The following is a 23,928-nucleotide window of genomic DNA, read 5'->3' on the forward strand; positions in this document are numbered from 1 at the left end:
TAATAAATATAAAATAAATATTCTATAAACAAATAATAGAAATGGTACTGGAAAAAACAATTAGTAATATGGAATATCAACTCATATATAGAATTGTATTTTGCCGAAAATATCACATGTATTATGTTATATCATATACATAATATATTTTAGGTACTGTTATTCAGTTATATTATTCTTATTTTGTTGTAATTCAAAAACAAATCATTGCAATAGATAGTTGAAATCGATCAAAATTTCGAAAATAATATTTATTTATATTAAAATAGTCTCCTTTTTTAGTTTTTTGTCGCTAAGTTTGATATCAAATTCATGTTGGTGTACTTCAATAAAAAATGTAAATATAGTTTTTGGTACTTACTACATTCTACCTATTATGCATATTTTCAATAACGAGGAAATATGGTTATCTAATGAAATATGCGGAAAACCGATTTTAAAATACTTTATACGACATATCCGTAAAATTGTTATAATAATAATAGATTATTATTTTAATAAATTGTACCTTGGTGAATAATAAATCAACCTTACCCCGCCCCATTTAGCTGGTCAAAATAAAACCAGTCAGGTAAAATCAAAATCAGTAGAATAATAATTTTGGTCGTGAGTACTCGAGGATGGATCGGTTTCTCTCCGATCATTGCTGAGAGTGCAGTAAATTGTGATTTTCTCTTGAGTTTATTCTCATTTTTATTTTTTTTCCATACATTCATGTTCGATTTTTACAGCATTGTTATAATAATAGTTATAATTTACATTCATCTGACGGACTTATTTAACAAATAATTATTTACAGCTGTTACAGATCATTGCAGTAATCATCAGTAAGAAAGGCAATATTTTGTTATTAAACAATTTTATTTTATTATATTTATATAATATTATTATTTATTAGTATACAAGATAACAAATTGAAAAATAAAATTAATTATTTGCTAACTTTTTATTATAAATTAAGATTTATAATCTTTCAAATTTTATCTAGATATTAAAAAAAGTTTTATTCAATACATTTTTTTTTTAAATGATTACTTGAATAGCATATTTGCTGATTCTTTAAGGCATAAATGCTGAAATCTTTAGCCATATATATTCATCAGTCATTACTCATTAGTCATTATCTACTTAAGGTGTAATAACTCATAACTGAAAAAAAAAATATTCTTATATCAAATATTATATGTTACAGATATGCTCCTGAAACTATTCTTCGTAATCAGTGAGTACCTTTTTCTAAGTGGCCTGGTCGTGTGTCAAGGAGAAATACTTAGGCAATAATTAATATATTTAATTTCTATCAACCATAGCATCAAATGCATCAAAAGCATAAATTTTGTGTTAGTCGTCAATGACGATTAGTATGAGTGTAAATCGTAAGCGGGTGCCCTTTGTGCCCACATGTCAACGGTACCACTGATCAAAAATGAAGAGCGTGATTTTTTGCTCAAAACACGCTTTACAGGAAAAACTGAATCGTCATGGGGTAGTCTGATTTAATTTTTTTTTTAAAGCAGATAATGTCTCTAAATTCATTTAATTAAATTTTTATTTGTTTGTCAAAACAAACATAAAAATAATAAAAGCTTGTAAAAATTGGTCAAATTCAAAATCGTATATTATACATACGGTTGAGAAATATAATTTAAAACATCCAAGTACGATGTGACCGATAAAAATTTTTTTCTCTTCTAAAAACAAAAAACAAAATTGAATCATTTTAAGAGGCGTAAGAGTATTTTCATATACATCGTGTTTTGAGAAAACAAATATGTCATGTGCAGACCTCTTAAATATACATACCTAATTATTGTTTTTACAAAATTATTACACAACCATGGTAGAATTTGAGATTAGTTTTTTATGAATCTACAGTATATTATATACCTAATGAGATAGGAACATCGTTTTCTTCTTGAGATATTTAATAAATCGGCTTTATCTTTTTCGGACATGTCCACAGCTACTTCGATGACATTGGTGACATTTAATAATGCGGCCGAATGGATCTGTGAAGATATCAATCAAATGGGCAATTGTAGTACGTTACCTAATTTTTCACGCTTTTTGAGAACGATGGAGAATTACAGCAATACTAACGAATATCCAGACACCTACTATTGTCCGTCAGTATATTATTGAATAATAATTAGATTAATGATATAATTTATTATTATATAATATATTCAAAGATGGGTAAGTTATTGAAATCAATTAACTTGAGTTAATATATATAAATATTATTATTTTTTAATTATTACTTTTTCAAATTAAATGAAAAAGTTATGTTAGTACAATGAATACTTTACAATTTAAGTTTTTGAGTCAATTTAGAAATAAACTATTGAATTGGTAAGTTAAGTTAAAAAGTAAAAAAATAATAACTTTAGCAATAGTTACCTAATTTTAAAGTTTGAATATAATATCGTTGACCGTTGTATATATACATACAGTAATTGTACGCAATAATAAGATAATTTTTTTTTTAAATCAATTTTTAATTAAAATACGACGCATTACTGCCTATTACTCAATAAGTGTCATATAAATGTAGTAATTAAATGATATGAATTCGAGTCCATTGATAACTTTTAAAAGCCAATATTTTGATTTTTTTTCTATAATAAACTACTAAAAATTGTTGAACATTTTCTATGAAATAAAATCAATTTTTACATTAAAACTTTACAGGGGTGACAATACTGACAATTCAACTTTTTGAAAGGTATATGCTAACTAGGCAGGACAAAATAATGTAAAGCAGGAGTTAAAAAACAATTTTAGAATTAAATTATAGAATCATTATATTTTCCATATAATAATCTGATATAAGTACCTACTTTGAATATTGTATATAGATTATAGATACCTGATAACACTAAGTTAGTACTTAAATTATTTATAGACACTATATTGCTCCTAGAAAACACTATGTATAAAACAAATCATGAAATTATTTGATTATTTGATGTAATTATATAACATTAATTATCATAAAAATTATTGATTAATACTATTTTAGTCATAAAATGAATTCGTCATGAATTACTCCGTATTTTTATAATAGTTGATAGACGAATAGAATATTATTAGATACATATTGCAAATTGCTTACAAGCTATTTTTAGCAAATGGGTCAAATCAAAAAGCTCTATAGGTACCTAATATAGTACAGATAAGCACTGGGGTGGACTGCACGTCTGCACGCAATATTAGGTACTGTCAGTCGGTACCTATTATATGTCCCATTAGTCTTAAATGTTTTAATATTATAAACAGAGTATTATAATAATTATGTATTTTGTATTCACCAATAACATATGAAATCTGTTAAAATTTTAATAAATCATATAAAGTTTTCAAATATTGATTATTATATAGGTTTGTTACTTAGCGCTGTGAAGCATTTACAATTAAAGCATCCTATTTTTAGAGATTTAGTTGTGCCTATGTTTATACATTTTATTAATCATCATATAATCTAATGCACCCATGTTATTGTTAATTCGTCATTTTCTGTTTCGGATTTGTTAAACGCAGATACAATATCGTGAAACGGAACGACAAGTGTGTACACGCGTACTATCTGAGTTGTTATGACCATATGACCAAAGAAGAGAAAACTTTTTTCTCGAATAACTTGCCTACGTTTGATGACCCTCATTTCTGTACCATTGACCGGGCTTACAAGAGAGGTTTGTTAACACATTAAATTATAGTATTACCTATTATATGAATAATAGAAAAAAAACTCCTAACATTATAATCTTTTATATTATATCATATTTTAATACTACCTAACTGACACCTTTCCGGGGGGAGGAGGCCCAATTAAAATGTATTAACTATATTATTATAATTATATTGATAATGGATGGAATATTAATAGATATGATGGACCTAGGGTTAGGTTAGTTGCGAGTATAAAATACAAACTAAACTAGCTCATTAATCATTTTATTCACAATACTACTAACAACAATAACACTTTGAATGAATAATTCTATCGTTACCTAGCCCAATACATATAATGTAAGTAAAACGTATAGAAGTTTCAAAAAGATAATTTATCCATGATTTTCTATAATATTTCTGTTGTAAGTGCCTACGATAAAAGATATGATAAATCGTTAGTAATACATCTTATGTAATATTACCTTATTAAGCCTGCTCAATTAAATGTTGTTATCGTTGTCAGAATTCAAAAAACACATAGCTTGTGCAAACGAACTGGCCAAATCCAAACATAAGTTAGAAGTACCATACAAGCAGTGGCAGAATTATGTGGAAGAGCAAAAGTTGCAATATGAACGGAAAAAACAGGAGGAGCTGGAAAATGATCAGATAAAGGACATTGTAAACTTGCATTTTTGGCGTGAGCAAGACCCAAAAAAATGCCAGTGAGTTTTAGTTTAGTGTGTATATTATAATTATTGGTTTTATTATTGTTCCTTCGAGTTTCCTTAGAACTCATAGTGATCGTATTATGTGCAAGTCAATTATTAAGGTAGGTATTAGGTTTTATGGAGAGAATCACGGTGTATAATTTAAATTTTCAAGGTCTTTAAAGGTTTTATAATGTTTATTATTCAGGTCCTTTCTTGAGTATGGTTCCGTCGCTCCTGGTATTCTTACTCAATGGTATACTGTCAATGAATGAAACGTGTCCATCAGCGTACATTTCTCAGCTTCGGCGGGTTCAAGTTTAATATATCTTGTATCCTCTTCATCATGGCTATATGACCCAGTACTTCAAAACGTAAATCTCCTATCTCATCTCCTTTCTGACCGATAGCCGTCTTATTTGTCCTTGATCTTCGTTTAGAATCTTATCTGTGAAAAATTGATTCTCCTTCTCTCCTTCAACACGTTAACTTAAGAGTTCCTGTGCGTCCTACCTATAACACGGCTCAGTTCGCTTTACCCTACTCAAATCACTACTAATTACTAATTAGGTACTAGAATAATTAACCTGTTACTCACTGTATGAGACAGGATCAATCTAGACCCCTCTTTTTTCCTACTTTACTTGATTATATATTTATATGTTATACTTTCATCAAACCACAAGCAACACTATTATTTTTTCTCCTATAGGTACATTAATGATTTTTAGCAAAATATAAATGCTAAATACTGTAATACGTTTTAATTGAAATTCTACCCTTCATGTTGAATTAATTTTAAAAAAATATTGGGATAATACCAAGGCATATGTTTTCCTAGGTCACACAATCGATATTTTTATTTAACATATTTTCAATTTGTTTAGATATATCAAGGAGTTCATGCGGTTGGAATACATGCAAATGCGTTCAAGATGTGGATTAAAGGCAGAAAAATTTTTCCGCGAACTGCTCGGCAACATATGGCCCTTTTCAGCGATGGCGGTCAGTATACCTATAAGGCTATAACTATTAATAATTATTATTTATATCTATTTGGTACGCCCGAATCCAAAGGTTCTAAGCCCTATATACCCACATATATTATATTATACCTAAAGCAATAGATAAAAAGAGGAGATTAAGTTATTCCCACTGAAAAATTCACGGCTGCATATTAATATATTATATGATACCCTATTATACTAGGCACTAGCTGGTTAGTTTATGCTATAAGTAATGTATTTTGTATCCTTTAATGTTCATTAGTAATAGTTAGGTCGACTCTATATCTATCTATTAGTATTAGGTATTAAAAAAGTCATGTAAATAAGCTCAACATAATTTATCAAAGCATGTTGGTATTATGCCTTAAAATAATTAAATATCACATAATATATAGTGCTATATAAATTTCATTATTTTTATTTATTATTCATTCAAAATTTATTTTAAATTGTTACATTATTATAATCTATTTTATTACATTTTCTTTGAAAACTGAAATAAAATTATATGTACAATAAACAAAAAAAAAATAAAAAAAATAACTACAAAATATAAAATACAAAACATACATTTAAAGGCTATGAGTGATTAAAAAACATGCAAAGTAAAATTGTAAGTAGATAATTGCTGATATGTCATACCAAATTGATTTATAATAAATTGTTCTGTAATGTGCATCAGAGTATGACTAAAAAAAATTATGCAAAATTCATTAACATTCTAACCCTAGTGGTATTCACTCTAAACTAACTTTTATTTGATTTCAGAAAATCTGCGACAGCGATTTATCACACTATGAAACATGATGTGTTATTCAGTCTATCCTAATCTTCGGCTCATCGACGTGGGCTGTAAGCCACTGCTTTTTAAAATTATATATAATTGCGTTCATGCGTTGTAGTTTATTAATTTACATTTACACATTATAAATTGTTGTGCTTAATAAAATAATATAATACACTTGAAAATATGCTGACTATAATTTGTTAAGATAATATTGAAGCGGTGACCAGTGGACTGAAATATACCTACTTAGCAAATCAAAATCTGCAACAACCACTTTACCATCTCGTATTCTCATTTATTATGTCTCCTATCCAATCTAATTGTTTTCCTAGTTATTTTGTTTTACTATAAATGCCACTTTGTGACATTTTTTTTCATTAATGACAGATTTTGTTTTCGCTTATTTTTTTTCTAATATTTTCTGTTTTTAAAATATAAAAATTTTCTGAATGAGCCACTTTGTGCTAAGTTTTTATTTTTTGTTAAACTAATATAAATACTGTTAGTAGAGCATAATTAAAAAATTGTTTAGTATACTTTGAGCTAACAATAATTATTAACCCCGGTAAAAAGGTTTAGAGAGGCGGATGACACATGCAGGAGGGACTTAATATCTATTAGTCAGCAATATATTATTGTAAATGTTATTTTAATGTTTATAAAATCTATATTATATGACAATATGCCTTCCTGTTACCCCCAGACCTTTTTTCACCATAGTAATTATTGTTAGTTTAAAATATACTTAACAATTTTCAACTATGTAATTACTACAAACAGTATTTATATAATTATATTAGTTTAACAAATAATAAAAATAAACTTAGCACAAAGTGGCTCATTAGGAACATTTTTAAAGTTTCAAAACAAAAAATGTTGGAAGAAAAATACATGCATAGGTACATATGCATGTATAATAATATAATATGTACATTTTGGAGTATTGTACATATTAATTTATATTTATAAAATATAAGTAATTTGTAACAATCGTTCAATATCGTACACGCATATTTTTCAACAAACTCGGTGGACGTAATAATATTATATCGCGAAAAGACAAATTCGATATTTATTTTTAATGTAACTCTAAAAAAATTATCGTATTTTCTATATTATTTACTTAATTATCATATTTTTATGATTGTTATTATTATAAAAATGATAAAAATAATTAATATTATATCATATATGAAAATTTTAAATTTCATATACGATAATTTTTATTAGAATTACATCAAAAATAAACATCGAATTTGTCTTTTCGCAATATAATATTATTACGTCTACCGAATTTAGTATAAAATATCTGTGTACGATATTGTAATGATTATTTCACCTTGCTCATATTTTATAAACATAAAATACGTACAATACTACAAATTATCATAAAAATGAATAAAAATAATTTATATCTTTATTAACAAAAAAAAATTTTAACCATACCTCCAAAATATATCGTATAGACTTTATATTATAGATAGTGTTAAATGCCTCAGCCTGTTAAAATTAGAAGGTAAATTTTAGTTTTTACCACAAAAAAAATCCGGGATCCAGGCAGTATAGTGTTGTATTTTGTACCTAAACTAATTTAGGACCCTACTGGCTGGCTAGTGTATAGTACTTACTACCTAGTTAGCATAGAAATTTCGGAACTCGACTCAAACCCAGCAATCTTAGGTCTACAGCATAGTCCACAGGTAGTTCAAGTCAGGTACCTAGGACATAATAATTATATTGTATATGTATATATTTTAAATACAAATGTAGGTATTATACAATATACGGTGTATTTAATCAACCTCGAATTCTTAACTTAAAGAGCCCAATAAAAGTCCAAACATCTGGAGGTAGGTAATAGTGTAATTGTAATATTTAAACCAAGCTGATAACTCTATAGCACTTAAAAATGTAGGGAATATTCACAATTTAACATATTTTTAAATCAAATTGTCATAATAATTCAGATTATAAGTTGAAATTTAAAAGATATAATTTTATTAAAATATAGGATTGAGATATTATTTATCGTTTTTAAATATTCTATTTGTTTCTCAAAAACACTTGGACCTAATTATAGATTTTATACTTCTACAGCATATACTATTTTATGAACTCTATAATACATGATTATCAATTTTAGATACACAAAATACACAATCATTGTCAATAGTTATGTAGTATGCTTTATGACTCCAACTCAGATACAGTCAGCACAATTAAGGTCCATGCCTTTTTTGCCTTTTGGTTGCATTTGAGGTCACTTATTTTTTTTATCTAATACACCTATGTATTACAATACTGACTTCTTCAATTTTTTATTTTTATTTTTTTTTTTAAACTATTTTATTTGTAATTAAACAATTTTTTGATTTCAGTGTTTACAAAAAGATTAAATAATATACAGTTATTATAAAAAAGTATATAAAATAATAATAACGTAATTATATATTAGTGTTGAAATTCAGAATAAGCTCTTTTATAGGTACTCAAGAATAAATTATTGTTAGGTATTTTATTTTGTAATGAAGTATTACAAACATTACTAGAATTACATTTTTCATTTGATATGTATTCAATATCTAATTAAATTGTGTAAATTATTTCTATTAATTGTTTAATAAGACTTTAAAAAATTCTATCAAAGAATAAATGTCTAAAAAGTAAAATTTGATGCGACTTCTTTTTGATCATTAATTGAAAAATAAAAATGCAATTATCTTTTCTTTAACAATAACTTAACGTCGAATAATAAAAATTGTTAATTTTTACCAAATGATAAATGGAGAAATAACATCAGGTATACAAATAGTATTTCTTCAATAGAATTTTGATCTAATGTATTAAATTGTTTTTTTGAAAATTTTTAGTAATTTATTTAATCAGTTTTAAAACATAAAAATAATGAGTGATCGTAAGAGGTTCCAAAAAGATATTGGCCTTAACTATGCCAGATGAATATGTTGGCTACGCCATGCTGTGTAGCAAACTTATTACCTATCGGCTTTATCAAATAGGTCGTAACTTCGTAAGTTGAGGACCCAAGTAATGTGCAAGCATAACTACACAATAACTCATTATTAATTATTACTTAGTATTAGGTAATTGTTATTCATTTATCATTATTATCATTAGATACATTGTGAGTTTGAATAACATATTATAGTGGCCTGTGGCAGTGGCAGCCCTTTGTCTGTACCGACCAACGTTTTTAAGTATATTATTTGATTTTCTTTATTATAATAATCTTCATGTATATTACACTAATTATCATCGAACACATTTCCACACTAAAAATAAATAAATATTTATTTTCATTTTTGGTCGCTGTTAAAACTTATAATATACATAACTTGATATTCTCGTACAAGGTATACCCATATATTAAGAAAAATCTAAAAGTTAAATGCCAGGCGCCCACAGGCCTCTTCAGCGCGTGGGCTGCATATGTTTGATTAAATAGATACTTATAATTTTTAGATTTTCTGAAATAATCACGAAATTTCAATTACCTAGGTAATATAACTTTTAGTTGATTGCCTATAAAAAATGTTTATTGTGCCTTTACACACAAAATAATTTTAAAATAAAAAACGTCCATCGATTTTATTTACCTGGTGAGTTCTTTAATCATCCAGGCATTAGGCATATGTAAAAATCATATTATTATGGGTAGGTATTTACCACAAGACTAAAAATTAATTTTCTTATAAAAGTATCAATATAAGTTATTACTTGAAAATCAGCCGTATACATGATAAAATTTTAGGTAAAGATTGGTTAATAGTTTTTTTTAAACGTGTCGTTATTTTCTTTGAAACGTATAATAACCAATAAATGGTTATTTCAAGTATTTTGTAATCGACTACCTGGATAACTCGAAATCCTTGTTTATATTGTATACGATGTAATCAATGCTAATAGGTAATTACACGGAAAACTACAGGTAATGACGATTAACCAGAGCATTCGGTTCGAAATGGAAACAATATCGTTAGTCTGCTCCAGACGCACTAATTGCCAGTGAGTCACGTCGATTTCGGCGTGACAAAATAAATGCATTTATTATTCGAATGATAAACGTTTATTCTATTATGGGTTTGACACGGGTTCGGGGCTGGCGCCATCTCAAAATCTTACTCTGTAACACTGTCGCAGTGTATTCATACGACGGCTGTTGTAGTTAACGCGACGTCGAACTTCGATTTTTGGCGCGACTGGGAGGCGCCGCGGCAGCTGCACTGCTGTTTCGGCGCGTCAGTACCTATTGGATGGGTACAATTCTACAGGTAGGCATCGTGCTAGGGACCCACGATGGTTGTCCGTTAATTTAATCGTTCCATGGAAAAAACCATCCAAGCGTCCGGCCACCCGACGCGTTGTGGGTGCGCCACGGTCGCTGGCCGCCGTGGTGAGGTACCGCACAACCAATCGCCTCACTGCGGGTTCCGCATTCCTTACGTGTCCTGCCACCCTACCCACGCGTGTCCGTGTCCGACCTCCGACATTGTACTTGTTGTTGTCCGACACTTACGATACCACGCGCACATGTGACTGTTTGATGAGATTGTCGTTACATCATTGGGCCGGTCGTTTGCCTGAAATCGTTTTCATCGTCACGTCGATTTTCACAACCGCTTCACGCGCGTCCGACGTTCAGAACCTTTGCTCGTGACGATTGCGGTTTTTTTTATCGTCTATGTTGTAGTAGTCGTATTGTAGCTGTCCAGTGTCCCGGTACTCGAAAACATGTCTGATCATGAAAGTAGCAGTTCGAACGATTCCTGTTGGAGCAGTTCGGTTGAAAACAATGCAACGATGTCGCCGAGCGACGGCGAATCCCACTTATCCGTCGACTATAATCTATGCTATGACGAAGCTCCTGTTTCCGAGGAACCCTGCTTGATTAATGTCAATAATGAGCGGATAAGGTGGATGATGTTTGCAAGGAATCCGATTTTGAGGGCAATCATTCTCGGACATCAAATCATGAATGAGGTTAACAACTACACGTCAAACCACGGTGATGAGAGCGTTGACGCCATGCCGGTTGGAGACTCTGATGATCACAGCGATACCACCATGCCAGAGCGAGACTCCGACGATGACCAGAACGGTGTCGACATGCCAGGAGGAGACTCCGATGACGACCAGAGCGATGACGATATGTCAGGGGAAGACCCCGATGACGACCAAAACGATGACGAAATATCAGGGGAAGACCCCGATGACGATATATCAGGGGAAGACCCGGATGACGACCAGAGCGATTCCGGTATGTCAGCGGAAGACCCCGATGACGACCAGAGCGATGCCGGTATGTCAGGAGGAGACTCCGATGACGATCAAAGCGATGCTGACTTGCCAGGGAGGGACCCTGATGACGATATGTCAGAAAGAAACCCCGATGACGACCAAAGTGATGCTGACATGTTGTGAGTAATATTCTTAATTTATAATCGCCAGATATAAAGGATAAATAAAATATAAGGTATATTGGGAATTAGATATCAGATAGGTAACTAGGCGTTATCTTGAATAAACTCCTCGGCGGCCATTGTCCTTTTTGACAGTGATTTACTCTCACAATAGTTAAGACACTTAAAACTAGGTAATAACCTCCCGGGTCAACATAATATTATGTAAATTCTCCCGAGTTGTATTATAAATAAATGTTCATATTATACCTAATAATTGTAAAAATTAAGCTGAAATGTTAATTTAAATTATTATTATTTTTATTATTTACTATAATGATGTATATAATTTATCTTTTTTAATGAGATTCAAATGTACATAAAATACAAAAAATTAGTAAGTTCAAATTATTATTATAATCATTAAAATATAATTACAATGTATAAAGATAAAAAAAGTTATTATAGACTCTGGAGAGTTAATATGTAACTTTAGGTAGTACTGTAATAGGTTCTTAAGTAGATCAAGAAGAGTTGACAATTGGAGATTAGTGACATAAGTAATTAAAAAAAGTTTTTATGGCAGGGGATATGAATATTTTTTGACCACCGGCAAAGCCCTCACATCCTTTTTTGACCATGCCTTTTATTTGTCTTGCAACATAATTTATTTTTAAAAGTAGTTATGTAGGTAACACTTAACTGTAATTTAGGTGTGTACTATTCTATACTATTTTTTATTTACTACCTATATGATTTTCTTGTCTAAAGTCAATGTATTGGAAATGTGAAATTTTAATTTTAATGTATAAGAAAACCTGTGAAATTGATTCTGAGCCAAGACGATGGTCTACAATATAACTAAATACCAAGTATATTTTATGATATTATTGCGATTAATGTAATTTATTTTTCTGCTAGGCATTATGACTACACTACGTAGGTTAAATTAATTTTTGTCAAAAAAATTATATTTGTAAATGCCATTTTATGTATGTAAAATATAGTAATATACACTAATATTTTCAAATCTTCTTCTGTGAGTTCCTATCCGTTCCGGATGTTGGATATCATATTGGCTATACTATTCTTGTCAAGTGATGCCCGAAATAAATCAATAGATGTTGTATTGTACCAGTCACGGAGATTCTTCAGCCGTCTCCTTCCGACACTTCTTTTTCCTTCTATCTTTCCTTCTATCTTTCCTTGTAATATAAGCTGTAGTATACTGTATCGTTGACTATTTCTTAAAATGTGTCCAAAGTATTCCAGCTTCCTAGTTATAGGATTAGTTACAAATAAGTACCATTAAAAAAACAAACAAATTTTTTTTTATTAAAAGTTTATTTTTAGGAAACTAAATCAATATTCTCAAATTAAACTTTATAAAAGCTCACATGTGCAGTAAAATGTATATTGATGACTTAACTGAAGATTATGAATAAGTCATAACTGTACTCAAAGCTGTCTTGTAAAATATATTTATTTTTAAAAGTATTTAAAATACATACTTGAATATTTGTGAAAATATATATAATATGTTCAAATACAAACGATTAAAGAATTACATTGTATACAGAGTGATTCATCAACACACACATCTCTAATTTTCTTCAATAATGCAGTGACCTATATAAAATTGATATTTTTTAAATATTAAGTACCTAAACAAATAATATAGATTACCTATATTTTCAAATTCTTGAAATATTCGTACTTCTTAAGAAGTGCTCTGTGGAAATAAAAATTTCTACATTAAATAATTATTTAGTGGATAATTTGAATGTTGATGTTAGTACTCACCAGAACCAAAATCGAAATGAGTAGTTTTTGAGTTATTTAACTATATGTCTTAAAGACACTAGATCCACGATCATTTTAAATAATGGGTTTGGAATATATGTTATGGTGCTTTGACAATTTTGGTGATTAATTTTAATCCAACAACATTAGTAATTTGTAATTAATAACAATGGTAAATATTTAATAAATAATTTATCCAATATAACATCTATTTTAAAAGATTTATTAATTTTTATTTTAAATTAATGTATAAGTCATACTCATAACAAATTAATATGATATAACTTTAAATTAAGAACTTCACCTCCAATACAACTAATACAAGTTTAATTTGAAGGAGCCGTGCATACATTTTAAATTTATTAAATTAACCTACTTGTAAATAGTTTTGCTATAAATATATCTATACTCTATTTAAGTTGTGAAATAAAAAATGGTATAAAAGTGTTGACTGTTCCTCTGAATTTAGTAAAGAAGCTATAGCTTTTATAGCTTATGAATAGATATTATATTATTCCAATTTTATTTTTCTTCATTGATGGTTTAGGTAGTTGTGAAAAGTGTTGTTTTATTTATGAAAGTGGTTCAAAAGTTATTTGCTCACATTCTGTGGCGCTGCATAACATATTAGTATAATAGTATGGCCAATTGTGTAGGAACCATAATTTCTATTGGAAATATGAATATTTGGTTTTCCCAACCTATATCAAGTTGTCTGATATACCTACATTCTACCCTTATTATCCGCACATGCTAAAGCTTATCCAACATATAATTGCAAGCCAATCTGTAATCTACGATGATTATGAAAATTCTATAAAGTGGTCATATTTAAAGAAATTAGTAGATAGATATCCAAAATAAAAAAGGTGTGCATATAGCTACAAGAAGTAGAAACCATACCCCTCATGGCCCCATCCACCGAAAAATAATTATTACTCAAAAAAAAAAAAAAACAAGCATGACAAATTATTAGCATACTATATTATTAAAATTGATGTACTTGTAAGTTTTACATAAAATGTTATATGGTCACATAGGTCATTGATTATAGTTTACATACCGAGATCCACTCATCTATTTTTATTGTTACCTAGAAAATGTTCTATAATAGTATCACTGTCTATGTTATTGGTAAAATCTCTTTCTATTCTTAATAAAGCTAAATTAGAAAAACGGTCTTGTGACATTGTTGAACATAGCCGATTTTTTACACACAACATAGCAGAGAATGCTCTTTCACAAGTAGCACTACTAATAGAGATTGTATAAGTCATGTTCAACAATTTATATAAGTTTGGAAATGTGTTGGAGCCGTTGGAGGATACAATTTCAGCCATTTCCAAAGGTGCCAACATTTGATTGTCTATAGATTTTTTTTTAAAAATTTTCTGCCTTAAAACTTTCCACATCTATATTCAATAAATTTGGTGATGCCAAATATTTTAAATTAAGATTTCATAACAAAGCAAATAAATTCGATCAAATGATTAATGATTAATAACATAATAACTTAGTAATCGTTTTCACAAAGTATTAGGTAACCAAACAAATTATATTTATTTTTATTAAGAAATTAAATCTCCATAGCATGAGAAGTTTTTATAAATGAAATATTTGAAATTTCACTTAATATACATACAGCTCTTGCAGTTTGATCTCCCTGATGACTCAGTATTGATAGAACTTCTAAAATTTCAGTATAACGCATATTAACTTTTTGTATTGATTTATACCAATATGCCCATCTTGTTTCTACCAACCGTTTCAAATGAATTACAGGTATTTGTTTATCTTTTTGAGCTCTGACAAATAGCTCATACCTTGTTTGCCCATTCATTTAAAACTTATACAAGTTTTGAATTGTATTGAAAAAATTACATAAGTGGGATATATTTTGTAGCGTTTGAATTAAACATAAATTTAAACGATGAGCACATAGCAGTGGACATAAATGGCGTGAGGAACTTTAGAGCGTATTCTTTCTTGAACACCGGAATACTGTCCACTCATAACAGAAGCTCCATCGTAGCATTGTCCAATACAGTTCATGATATCCAATTTATTTATTGATAGTATTTTAATTATTTCACTTGCCAAACTTTCAGCATTTGAATTTGCCATGTAGTAGCAACCAATTGATCTCTTACAAATATTTAGTTCTTTGTCTGCAGCATTAAAAAACTCATTTGTTCTTTTTTTGATAAGTCTTTGGTTTCATCAACCATAATTGATAGACACCAAACTTATTCATAGAGTTTAATATAATCTAACTTGTACATTGAGCTATACTACTTATAAAATTATTTTGATACTCAGGACTTGTGTAGTGACCGTAACGGGCCTGTAATCGTTATTTTATTTTATCATCAGCAAACATCTAACATTTCTAAAAAATTCCCTTTGTTTTTAGAAATATCAGACTAATTATGTCCACAAAATGCCAAACCCTGTTTTGACAGAAAAAGTGTCGCCTTTAGTAAGAATTTTAAATGTTCTCTATTTTCAATAATATTTTGTTGTTGTACATTATTAACTTGATTAGCGATAGATAGTGAATAGTTTTTTTTAACTAGAATATAATCGTTCCAACGCTGTACACAGATAACATGAGTCTTACATCTCTGATGATTGTTTAAAGATAAGGTCTGTTCCTTCCAATTTTTACATTTTGAACCATAATTAACAAAACATAAATTACCAGCAGTTTTTTCAGAGGCTATAATGTTGGCAGAAAAATAACTGCATGGAAAACAGAAAATTTCATCTTTTGATACAGAATACTCTATCCAGTTGTAAATTTTATAATGTCTACTTGTAAATCGTCGACCATTAGTAGCGGGGAACAACATTTCTGGCTGAACTAGTTCATCATTTTTTGATAAAGATATATCATAATTTTCTTGAAATGCATTTATAGGCAATTGAACCTAAGCACAAAAAGTAAATGTTAGTTTTAACTTATTCAATTATTTTAAATTAGGTAATTTTATATGCTGTAAGCAGGGACAGATTTAAGAGAGGGCAGACTCAGCACTCAGAGGGCTAGAGGCAGAACGTAATGGTTTTTTTATACACCCAAATATAAAATAAAATATTATACAGGTACTATAAATATTAATTTCCAATACAAAAAATTGATAAAAATACAATAAAATATAAGTAAATTGTTTGACTATACTTATGAATAAAATATTATTTGATACCTATATTTTAATAAGTTTTTACATTAAATATATAAAAATAAAAATAATTAATATAAAAAGGATTTTTATTTCCTAATCACACATAAAATGACTTAGTTATGTGAAGTAAATGTGCTGATTTTTAAAATTTGTAATAAATAATTAGTATCCCGTGCCAAACCTATTAATTTCCTATAAACAATATTAAATGTATTATGCATATTAAAAATAATTTGGATTGACAGAAAGTTAAGGAATTATTCCTTAAAGTAATACCCTTAAGTTCTAATTTAGCACCCCTTGTTTCTTAAGAACTATCATAATTATAATTAAATACCATCAATCTTATGTTTTTAATACTTTAGCACCCTACTTTATAGAGTTTTAGTTTCACCTATGAAAGTATGAAAATAATCCTTTAATTAAAACATAATGTAAGCAAGTTATTTTATATTTGTTTGGTACTTACTGGATCACACATGTGTTGTTTTTCAATTGTAGGAATAGAAACATCAACTGCTGATCTTGGCACTACGACTACATCCTAAAATAATGAGAAAGTTAAAAATTTGTTTATAGATTGATATTTACAATAATTTTGTTTTTACTAAATTAAAAAAAAAAAATCACACCTTATTGTCCATTGTATCATCTTCATTTGTAAATGGATCTGGTTGTTCAATATTCAAACTAACAGATCTATCATGATCATCCTAAAATATATTATATATTTATAACTTAAAAGTATACTTATTATTTAACATTATAATTTGAGTCTATAAAAAAAAAATAATCATTTACAGGATAATCAACTGAATATTCTTGTTCTTCGATTAATTTGTTCAACTGTAATATAACTGCAGGTTGTATTAATTGTGCATCAATCTAAAAGATAGGTACATAAAATCGAATTTAGAAATTAATATTATCTTAAGTTATACCAATTTTTTTATTTATTATTGCTTGCTTACTGGTTCAGGTTTTGTTTATTTGTTTATTAAACAATTCAGAAATTGTTTTTGATTCTTGGGCGACTTGCTGTAGTTAAACTACAAAAATAAAACTACAGTAGTTTTATTTTTTTTGCACGACGGTTTTTAGCCGCACCACCCATTACTTTTTTTTTAAGAAATGTTTTGTCCATATCAAAAGAATAATGAGAACACACGTCACGAATATAATTAATATAGGTAGAATAAGCGCCAAGCGGTTACTAAACTAGGTAAAATACTAAATATTAAACAAAATACAGTATAGGTGGTTTACAGTGAATTATTGTGATACACGACTGTCGGCTATCGCAAGTTGACAGAAGTCTGAGTTCTGAGACCAATGATAAATAGGTAAGAGTGTAAATCGATTGTTGTTTTTAGAATTTGTAATAATTTTAGATTTTATAAATAAAATTATATGGGATTATGATATTAATTATTATTATCGTTATTATTACACATGCACACATTGCACACACAAAACATACATGCGTCATGCACAACCCGCATGCGTCTAAATATAAATTTATTCTTACTATCAATTATTAATTAAAAATGTGTCATTGTGAGTTTTTGACTATAATTTGTAAATAATCATGTCTTTGCACTAATAAAATAAAATAATGGTTAAATAACAAAAACTGGACACCGGCCCATTGGTCTGCTTTTAAAAATCAGACAGGGGCAAATGCCCACCTTGCCAACCCCCCCCCCCCCTCCCAAATGACGCCACTGATGCAGACACACACTAAAAAGTTATTCAAAATTCAACCCTTACAGGGGTTGAAAAGATTATATCATATAAAGAAGAAAGTATGTTCTTTTATTCAGTTTAATCTTTGGAAGATTGGAACTACTTGACCGATTTTAACATTTTTTTTATCCATCTGAAAGGTACACTAGGTATCCCATGAATCTATAGGCTATATTTCATCTTGATAGGTGGCCCCTAATTATTTTATTGCAAATGTGATATTTTTTATAGAAATAATAATAATAAACATACAGTTATTTTTGAATTGCTAACAGTTATACAATTTATTATGGAATAATAAGAAATTAGTAATTTGTTATTTGTAATTTGGTATCGATTTTAAAAATTATTTCACCTTTACAAAGCTAAAAATTTGATAAAATATTATGATTTAATATACATTTAGTCCTGTATTTTAAATGACTATGTTAAAAATCTTTAATTGAGATAAAGATACGGTAAATCCACGGAAATTTGTCATGGAAAGTTTTGATCATGACTATCTGGGTATCAACGACGAATTAGACAAACATTTTGAAACATATAGAGTCTGTATTTTTAACGGGCAACGAAGGGCATGGGGATCAGCTAGTTACATTATAATTAAAAACTAAATAGTGAATAAGAGAACATACTACGTAAGAGAAGTGAGAACTGAGTAACAAGCAGTAAGCTGAAGCCGATAATTATTTATCTTAATAACAATAATAACCAAGATAGTACTATCTTTAATTGTGATAACCACTTTAACTATTATACCAATTAAAATTTTTTTTAACCCATCATTTTTTGGAAAACTATAAATAAATACTAGGTATTAGGCACGTATGAGTTGTTTATATTGAACTAAATTTAAAACAATTTGTAGTTTTCTTAAACTTACTCATAAAAAGAAACTATTTTTTTTTACCTTCAAGTAGGTATACGATATGTGCATTTTTTTAAAATAATATATACATACTTATTATTAACTACGTTTAAATTACCTTTCAAAAATAATAGGTGTAAACTACAAAGCCATAGTTCAGACACCGTTTACGTCATGTGAACAAGGGTTTTTACTGTTTTTAGTTATTAGTTATTATTTGTTTTGCTCGAATATGACATATCACTTGAGCTTTTGTTTATGACTTCGCATATTTTTTTTCGCTACCAAAATATTACATCCGAGAAAGATTTAAATTCGATTCATGAAGTCTAAATTACAAATATGTAAACTTCTTTTGCATATTTTTGCATATTTGACATTTATGTGCATATATATTGACTATTTTTAGATTATTTAGCATATATTGCCCATATTATTTGTCATCTTTAATTTTTTATACGTACTTCAATAAAAAAAAAAAAAAAAATGAATACCTTGTATTATTGTGTTTATGCATCGGATACTCCCTCTGCCGGGATATAATTTATATAATTTAGTAGGGTTTTTTTTTTACCCAAGTTTGACCTAATGACATTTTTACAGGTGCAATTTGTTGAGAGCTGTGGCCTGCGAAATTACATTGGACGAATTCATCATGAGGAAAATGCTAGACAGGCCGCCGCGTTACGAAGACATTGGAAAAGATCGTGTAGTTCCTTTTGATGTCGACGCCGACGAGGTACGTATTATCTCATTCTATAAAGTATAGTATCTAGTGCTTTTAAATACAATAAAATAACATATCGATAGATACTCATACCTATACCGGATATACAATACTTTACCCATGCTACTGCGATTGCAGCGGCGTGACCATGTGACTATAGAGGCGACGAGGTGCTTTTCATCATTCACATTTTCTAATATTAATCATTTAACACTTTTTCGCATTCCGAAAATATTATTATTTCAAATCCCAGAGATAAAATATCATACAAATTTATACAACTCTCACACCTTTCCTATATCACGCATGATAAAGGACAACGATCAGTAGTTGTTTAGTTATAATATATTATATTTATAATTTAATATACACATAATGGAGCTAGTAAGGCTGGATATTAACGATTTGAAAATTTAAAGTCAATGTCAATATTCTTTAAAATTACTTTTAATTTAACTAATCATCTATTTTTAGGATTCCGATAATTTAACTACGAATTTAACTCAATTGTTTTAAATTTTATTAAATTACATTTCAATCGATTTTATATTAATGTAAGTTATGATTTTAGTGACAAAAACGTCTATAATATCGAAATACTATATTAACTTAAGTACCTGATACCTATAGTAAAAAGTTTAAAAAAATTGTGTGCTTTATAACTTTTAAACTTAACATAAAATTTAATTAACTTTGAACTTATTCTTATTGATACATATTAAATTTACTTAACCTTGTTAAAAAAACAACATAAACTTTGAAAAATTTACTTTACAAGATTACTTGCCGATATTTCGTAGTATACCTAATCTTGGTTTTTAAATAATTTTTTTTCTTCGGAGAGGTAGTTACCATTTATTTCATACTAATCAAGCCAAGCTGCTTCCAAAAAATTAAGTCTAAATGTTCATTTTTTTTTTTTTTTTTGCTAATTATTGATATTGTTATTTTTTTTTTCAGCCACCTCCCTTGTACCAGTGTATTTATTATGCTTACCCGCCCAAGTTCATGCACGATGACCCGTACCCGTACCCGTACCAATTGTCGACCATGCACGAAGACGAGGAAATGTACACGGACCACCCGACTGAATTGTTGACGGGCATGACCAACATGGAAGTTCCGACAGTGGCGACTCTTGAAGTTGCGATCGGTCAGACCAACGACGAAATTATCCCATCGCCGGAACCGATCGATGAGAATTGCGAATTTCTGCAGCTCCAGAATGCTAGTTTATAGTCTTCAGCTGTGTGCAGATTTCCGCTTGGCCATATACATATTAAATTATATCATTGTGTTATGTACCTGACCTGCAATCTTGCAATTACTACTGATCATGTCGGCATAATATATATTTTTATTATTATTATAATAGTTGTCGTGCCTGATGTTGCCTGGGCCAAAGATTTGTAGTTATAATAAAATATTTGTACAAAAATTTATATTCCACATTTCTTTTAACTTGAATAGAAATATGTAATCATTCAGATAGGTAGGTATAAGCAAAATGAATTTATTTTTTCGTAAGCTAAAAAAAAATCGTGTGTGAGCTATACACTTAAATAGGAGTTGAAAAAAATGTTGGAAACCTAATGTGGAAAACCAATGGTTTTAAACCATCCAGTAGTTTTTTGGTCTATTAACTTCAGGTGATCCAGGTCCATTTTTAGCTGTTTAACATTTGAAAAAAAGAAATATGATAAAATACAGCGCTTATTGTTGGATCTTGATTTCGGTGTACCTCAATACACGGCCGAAATTGCGTCCATGTACTTCACTTTATGAACCAATTCCACCAAGATGGGCAATTCACCTGTAACAGATTGGATCATTCTGTATAAATCGAATGTGGTTCACAAACTATACTCTCTAAACTTTTCTGATATCTCCGAGAACAATTTAAAATGTTCACAAAATCAGTTAAATAGTTGTAATTATTGGGTACCTATATGAGGTATAAACATACATTGATCTCTCATATTTGTTTCAAGATGTAATCCCAATAAATGGTATTTTAACAAATTAATAATTTAATACACACGTGTACCTAGATTATTCGTCAAATACAAAGACTTATCACTCTAATAACAATAAAATTGCTTCAAACTTTTTTGGACACATGTCATTTCAGAGTATTTATAAACTAAAATCTGTACGATCCACGTATCCACAGTTGTAAACTATCTCAAGTCATATTATAAATTAATAAATTCTTATGATCAAGGATTAAAATCAGCCGGTGTACCGCGGCACAACATTGTGCTGCTAGAAACGTCGGATTTTTGTAACTATGTTGGTAAAAAATATTGAAAACAGCAGGTACTTGATTTCGGTACATTTGTGTTGATCGACTTGATTGTACCGCGAAAACTATTAATGTATAATAGTGTGACCAGTAATCAAAAAAGTTTGAGAACCACTGCAGTATAGATAGAATATTATAATGTAATATATTATTTTGATTTATAGTCTAATTCTCATTTCTTTTACGTCTGATGGCCAACAGTAGGTTAGGATAATTTATTATAGTATTCGTATTAGTATTATAATATCTTATATTCAATGGTAATATATATGGTAGCATAACCACAACGTTCATGAAGTACTATACACTTATATACGTATAATGGATATTGGCGTTGGGCACCTTATTTCGCCTACCTGCGAAGGCCAAACCGCAGTGCTCCTTTGGAGTTCATTGTAATCGCGAATTGTGGCCGTATCCAAATTATGTTATATTACACAGGTTTTCGTCCATGGTACAAATCCCTAAGTACGCAAACACGAGAGACACTTGACTGTGTACCTACTGTACCTATAGGCTGTATAAAGCCTATGAAATTAATATATATGTACCTTTTTAGGTACAGGTAAAATAATTCAATCATAAAATAATATTGATATCCATTGTAAAATCTATATGTTCTATATTAGTATACGAGTATTCTACAATACTAGTTATCTTCACATTGTTATTATTATTATTATTATACGTAGAGGTATCAAATAAAACATCATTTAAGCATTTATAAATTAACGGCTAAAATTATTTTCAAATATTTATCTATGGATCATCAACCACGACCCATAAAAAAAATTTAGCGACCCACACGAATTTTAAAACTGCCTTGTGGTTTTGACAAAACTAAAGTTAGCTAACGTTGTCTGATTTTGATTCTGAAAAAATATTTGAATTCGGCAGAAAATTTTTTATAGATTGAACGAAAGATTTTTTGTTTTTGATTTTAAATTGTAATCTACAAAATTCATATTTTCAAGTATTCAATTAAAGTTTACAATGATACAAGATTTAATTTTTACAAAGTGTTCTGTACGATCTATGTATAATTTTCTGTCTGATTCAAATTTTTTCCAGAAAAAAAATTGGTCAACTTAAACTAATTTAAATTTTGTCAAATCTAAAGGTATTTTGAGCTAAAATTGATGGTAGGTAATAGTTGAAATTACCCCTCAACTAGTTTTACGATCTGTAACATTTTGTGAAATCAATCTTACAGAAATTAGTTTCAAATACCTTTTTAATACAATCGCCCAATTTGACCCAGTTGGGCTACACTATTACTTCTCTTTTCTTCTTCATTATCTTGCCTTCCTTCAAATTATCACTACTTTTTTGGCTTTTAAATTAAATCATTATTATTTCCCTTTTGTATTAGATGTCATGTGCCATATATTATATAGAGTGTAATATTTTATTGTGTCACTTTACTGGAACAGATTTATAATGATTGAGAAAACTTTAACTATTACCTAGTTAACTAAACAATTTAATATGTGTAAAATCATTCTACTATGAATTGATTAAATATTTTTAATACAAAAATTGAATACTTATAATAATAATAATATTATTGCCTCGACTACATTGGCTGTGAGAGGTGTGTTACATGAAGCTAAAATAGAGATTCAGGTAATAGGCAGATACATAAATATGAAAAAAAAACAATGAAAGATTTAAAACTAAATAAAATTATAATAATGG

At 28.8% G+C, this 23,928-nt stretch overlaps 2 protein-coding genes across 3 annotated transcripts; both read left to right on the plus strand.

Moving 5' to 3' along the window:
- The first annotated feature begins 446 nt into the window (after window positions 1-446).
- On the plus strand, window positions 447-6,323 carry LOC107165693 (uncharacterized). 2 transcript variants are annotated; one of them, XM_089226601.1, is made up of 7 exons: window positions 447-827; window positions 1,193-1,222; window positions 1,964-2,126; window positions 3,541-3,695; window positions 4,199-4,400; window positions 5,273-5,390; window positions 6,161-6,323. In XM_089226601.1, the coding sequence occupies exons 2-7, from the start codon at window positions 1,195-1,197 to the stop codon at window positions 6,197-6,199; spliced, it is 705 nt and encodes a 234-aa protein (XP_089082727.1). In that variant the 5' UTR covers window positions 447-827; window positions 1,193-1,194; the 3' UTR covers window positions 6,200-6,323. The 2 variants fall into 2 exon arrangements, with proteins under 2 accessions (XP_089082727.1, XP_089082728.1); XM_089226602.1 differs by lacking the exon at window positions 447-827 and having other exon boundaries at window positions 899-1,222.
- A 4,327-nt stretch (window positions 6,324-10,650) lies between these two features.
- Window positions 10,651-21,329, plus strand: LOC149055694 (uncharacterized). Its single transcript, XM_089226700.1, has 3 exons — window positions 10,651-11,614; window positions 19,802-19,937; window positions 20,886-21,329. The coding sequence occupies exons 1-3, from the start codon at window positions 10,929-10,931 to the stop codon at window positions 21,162-21,164; spliced, it is 1,101 nt and encodes a 366-aa protein (XP_089082826.1). The 5' UTR covers window positions 10,651-10,928; the 3' UTR covers window positions 21,165-21,329.
- Window positions 21,330-23,928: the final 2,599 nt, after the last annotated feature.

Source organism: Diuraphis noxia, unplaced genomic scaffold (assembly GCF_037042655.1).
Source record: "Diuraphis noxia isolate RWA-SAM2 unplaced genomic scaffold, SU_Dnox_SAM2 contig0004, whole genome shotgun sequence".
In the NCBI taxonomy this organism is placed as follows: domain Eukaryota; kingdom Metazoa; phylum Arthropoda; class Insecta; order Hemiptera; family Aphididae; genus Diuraphis; species Diuraphis noxia.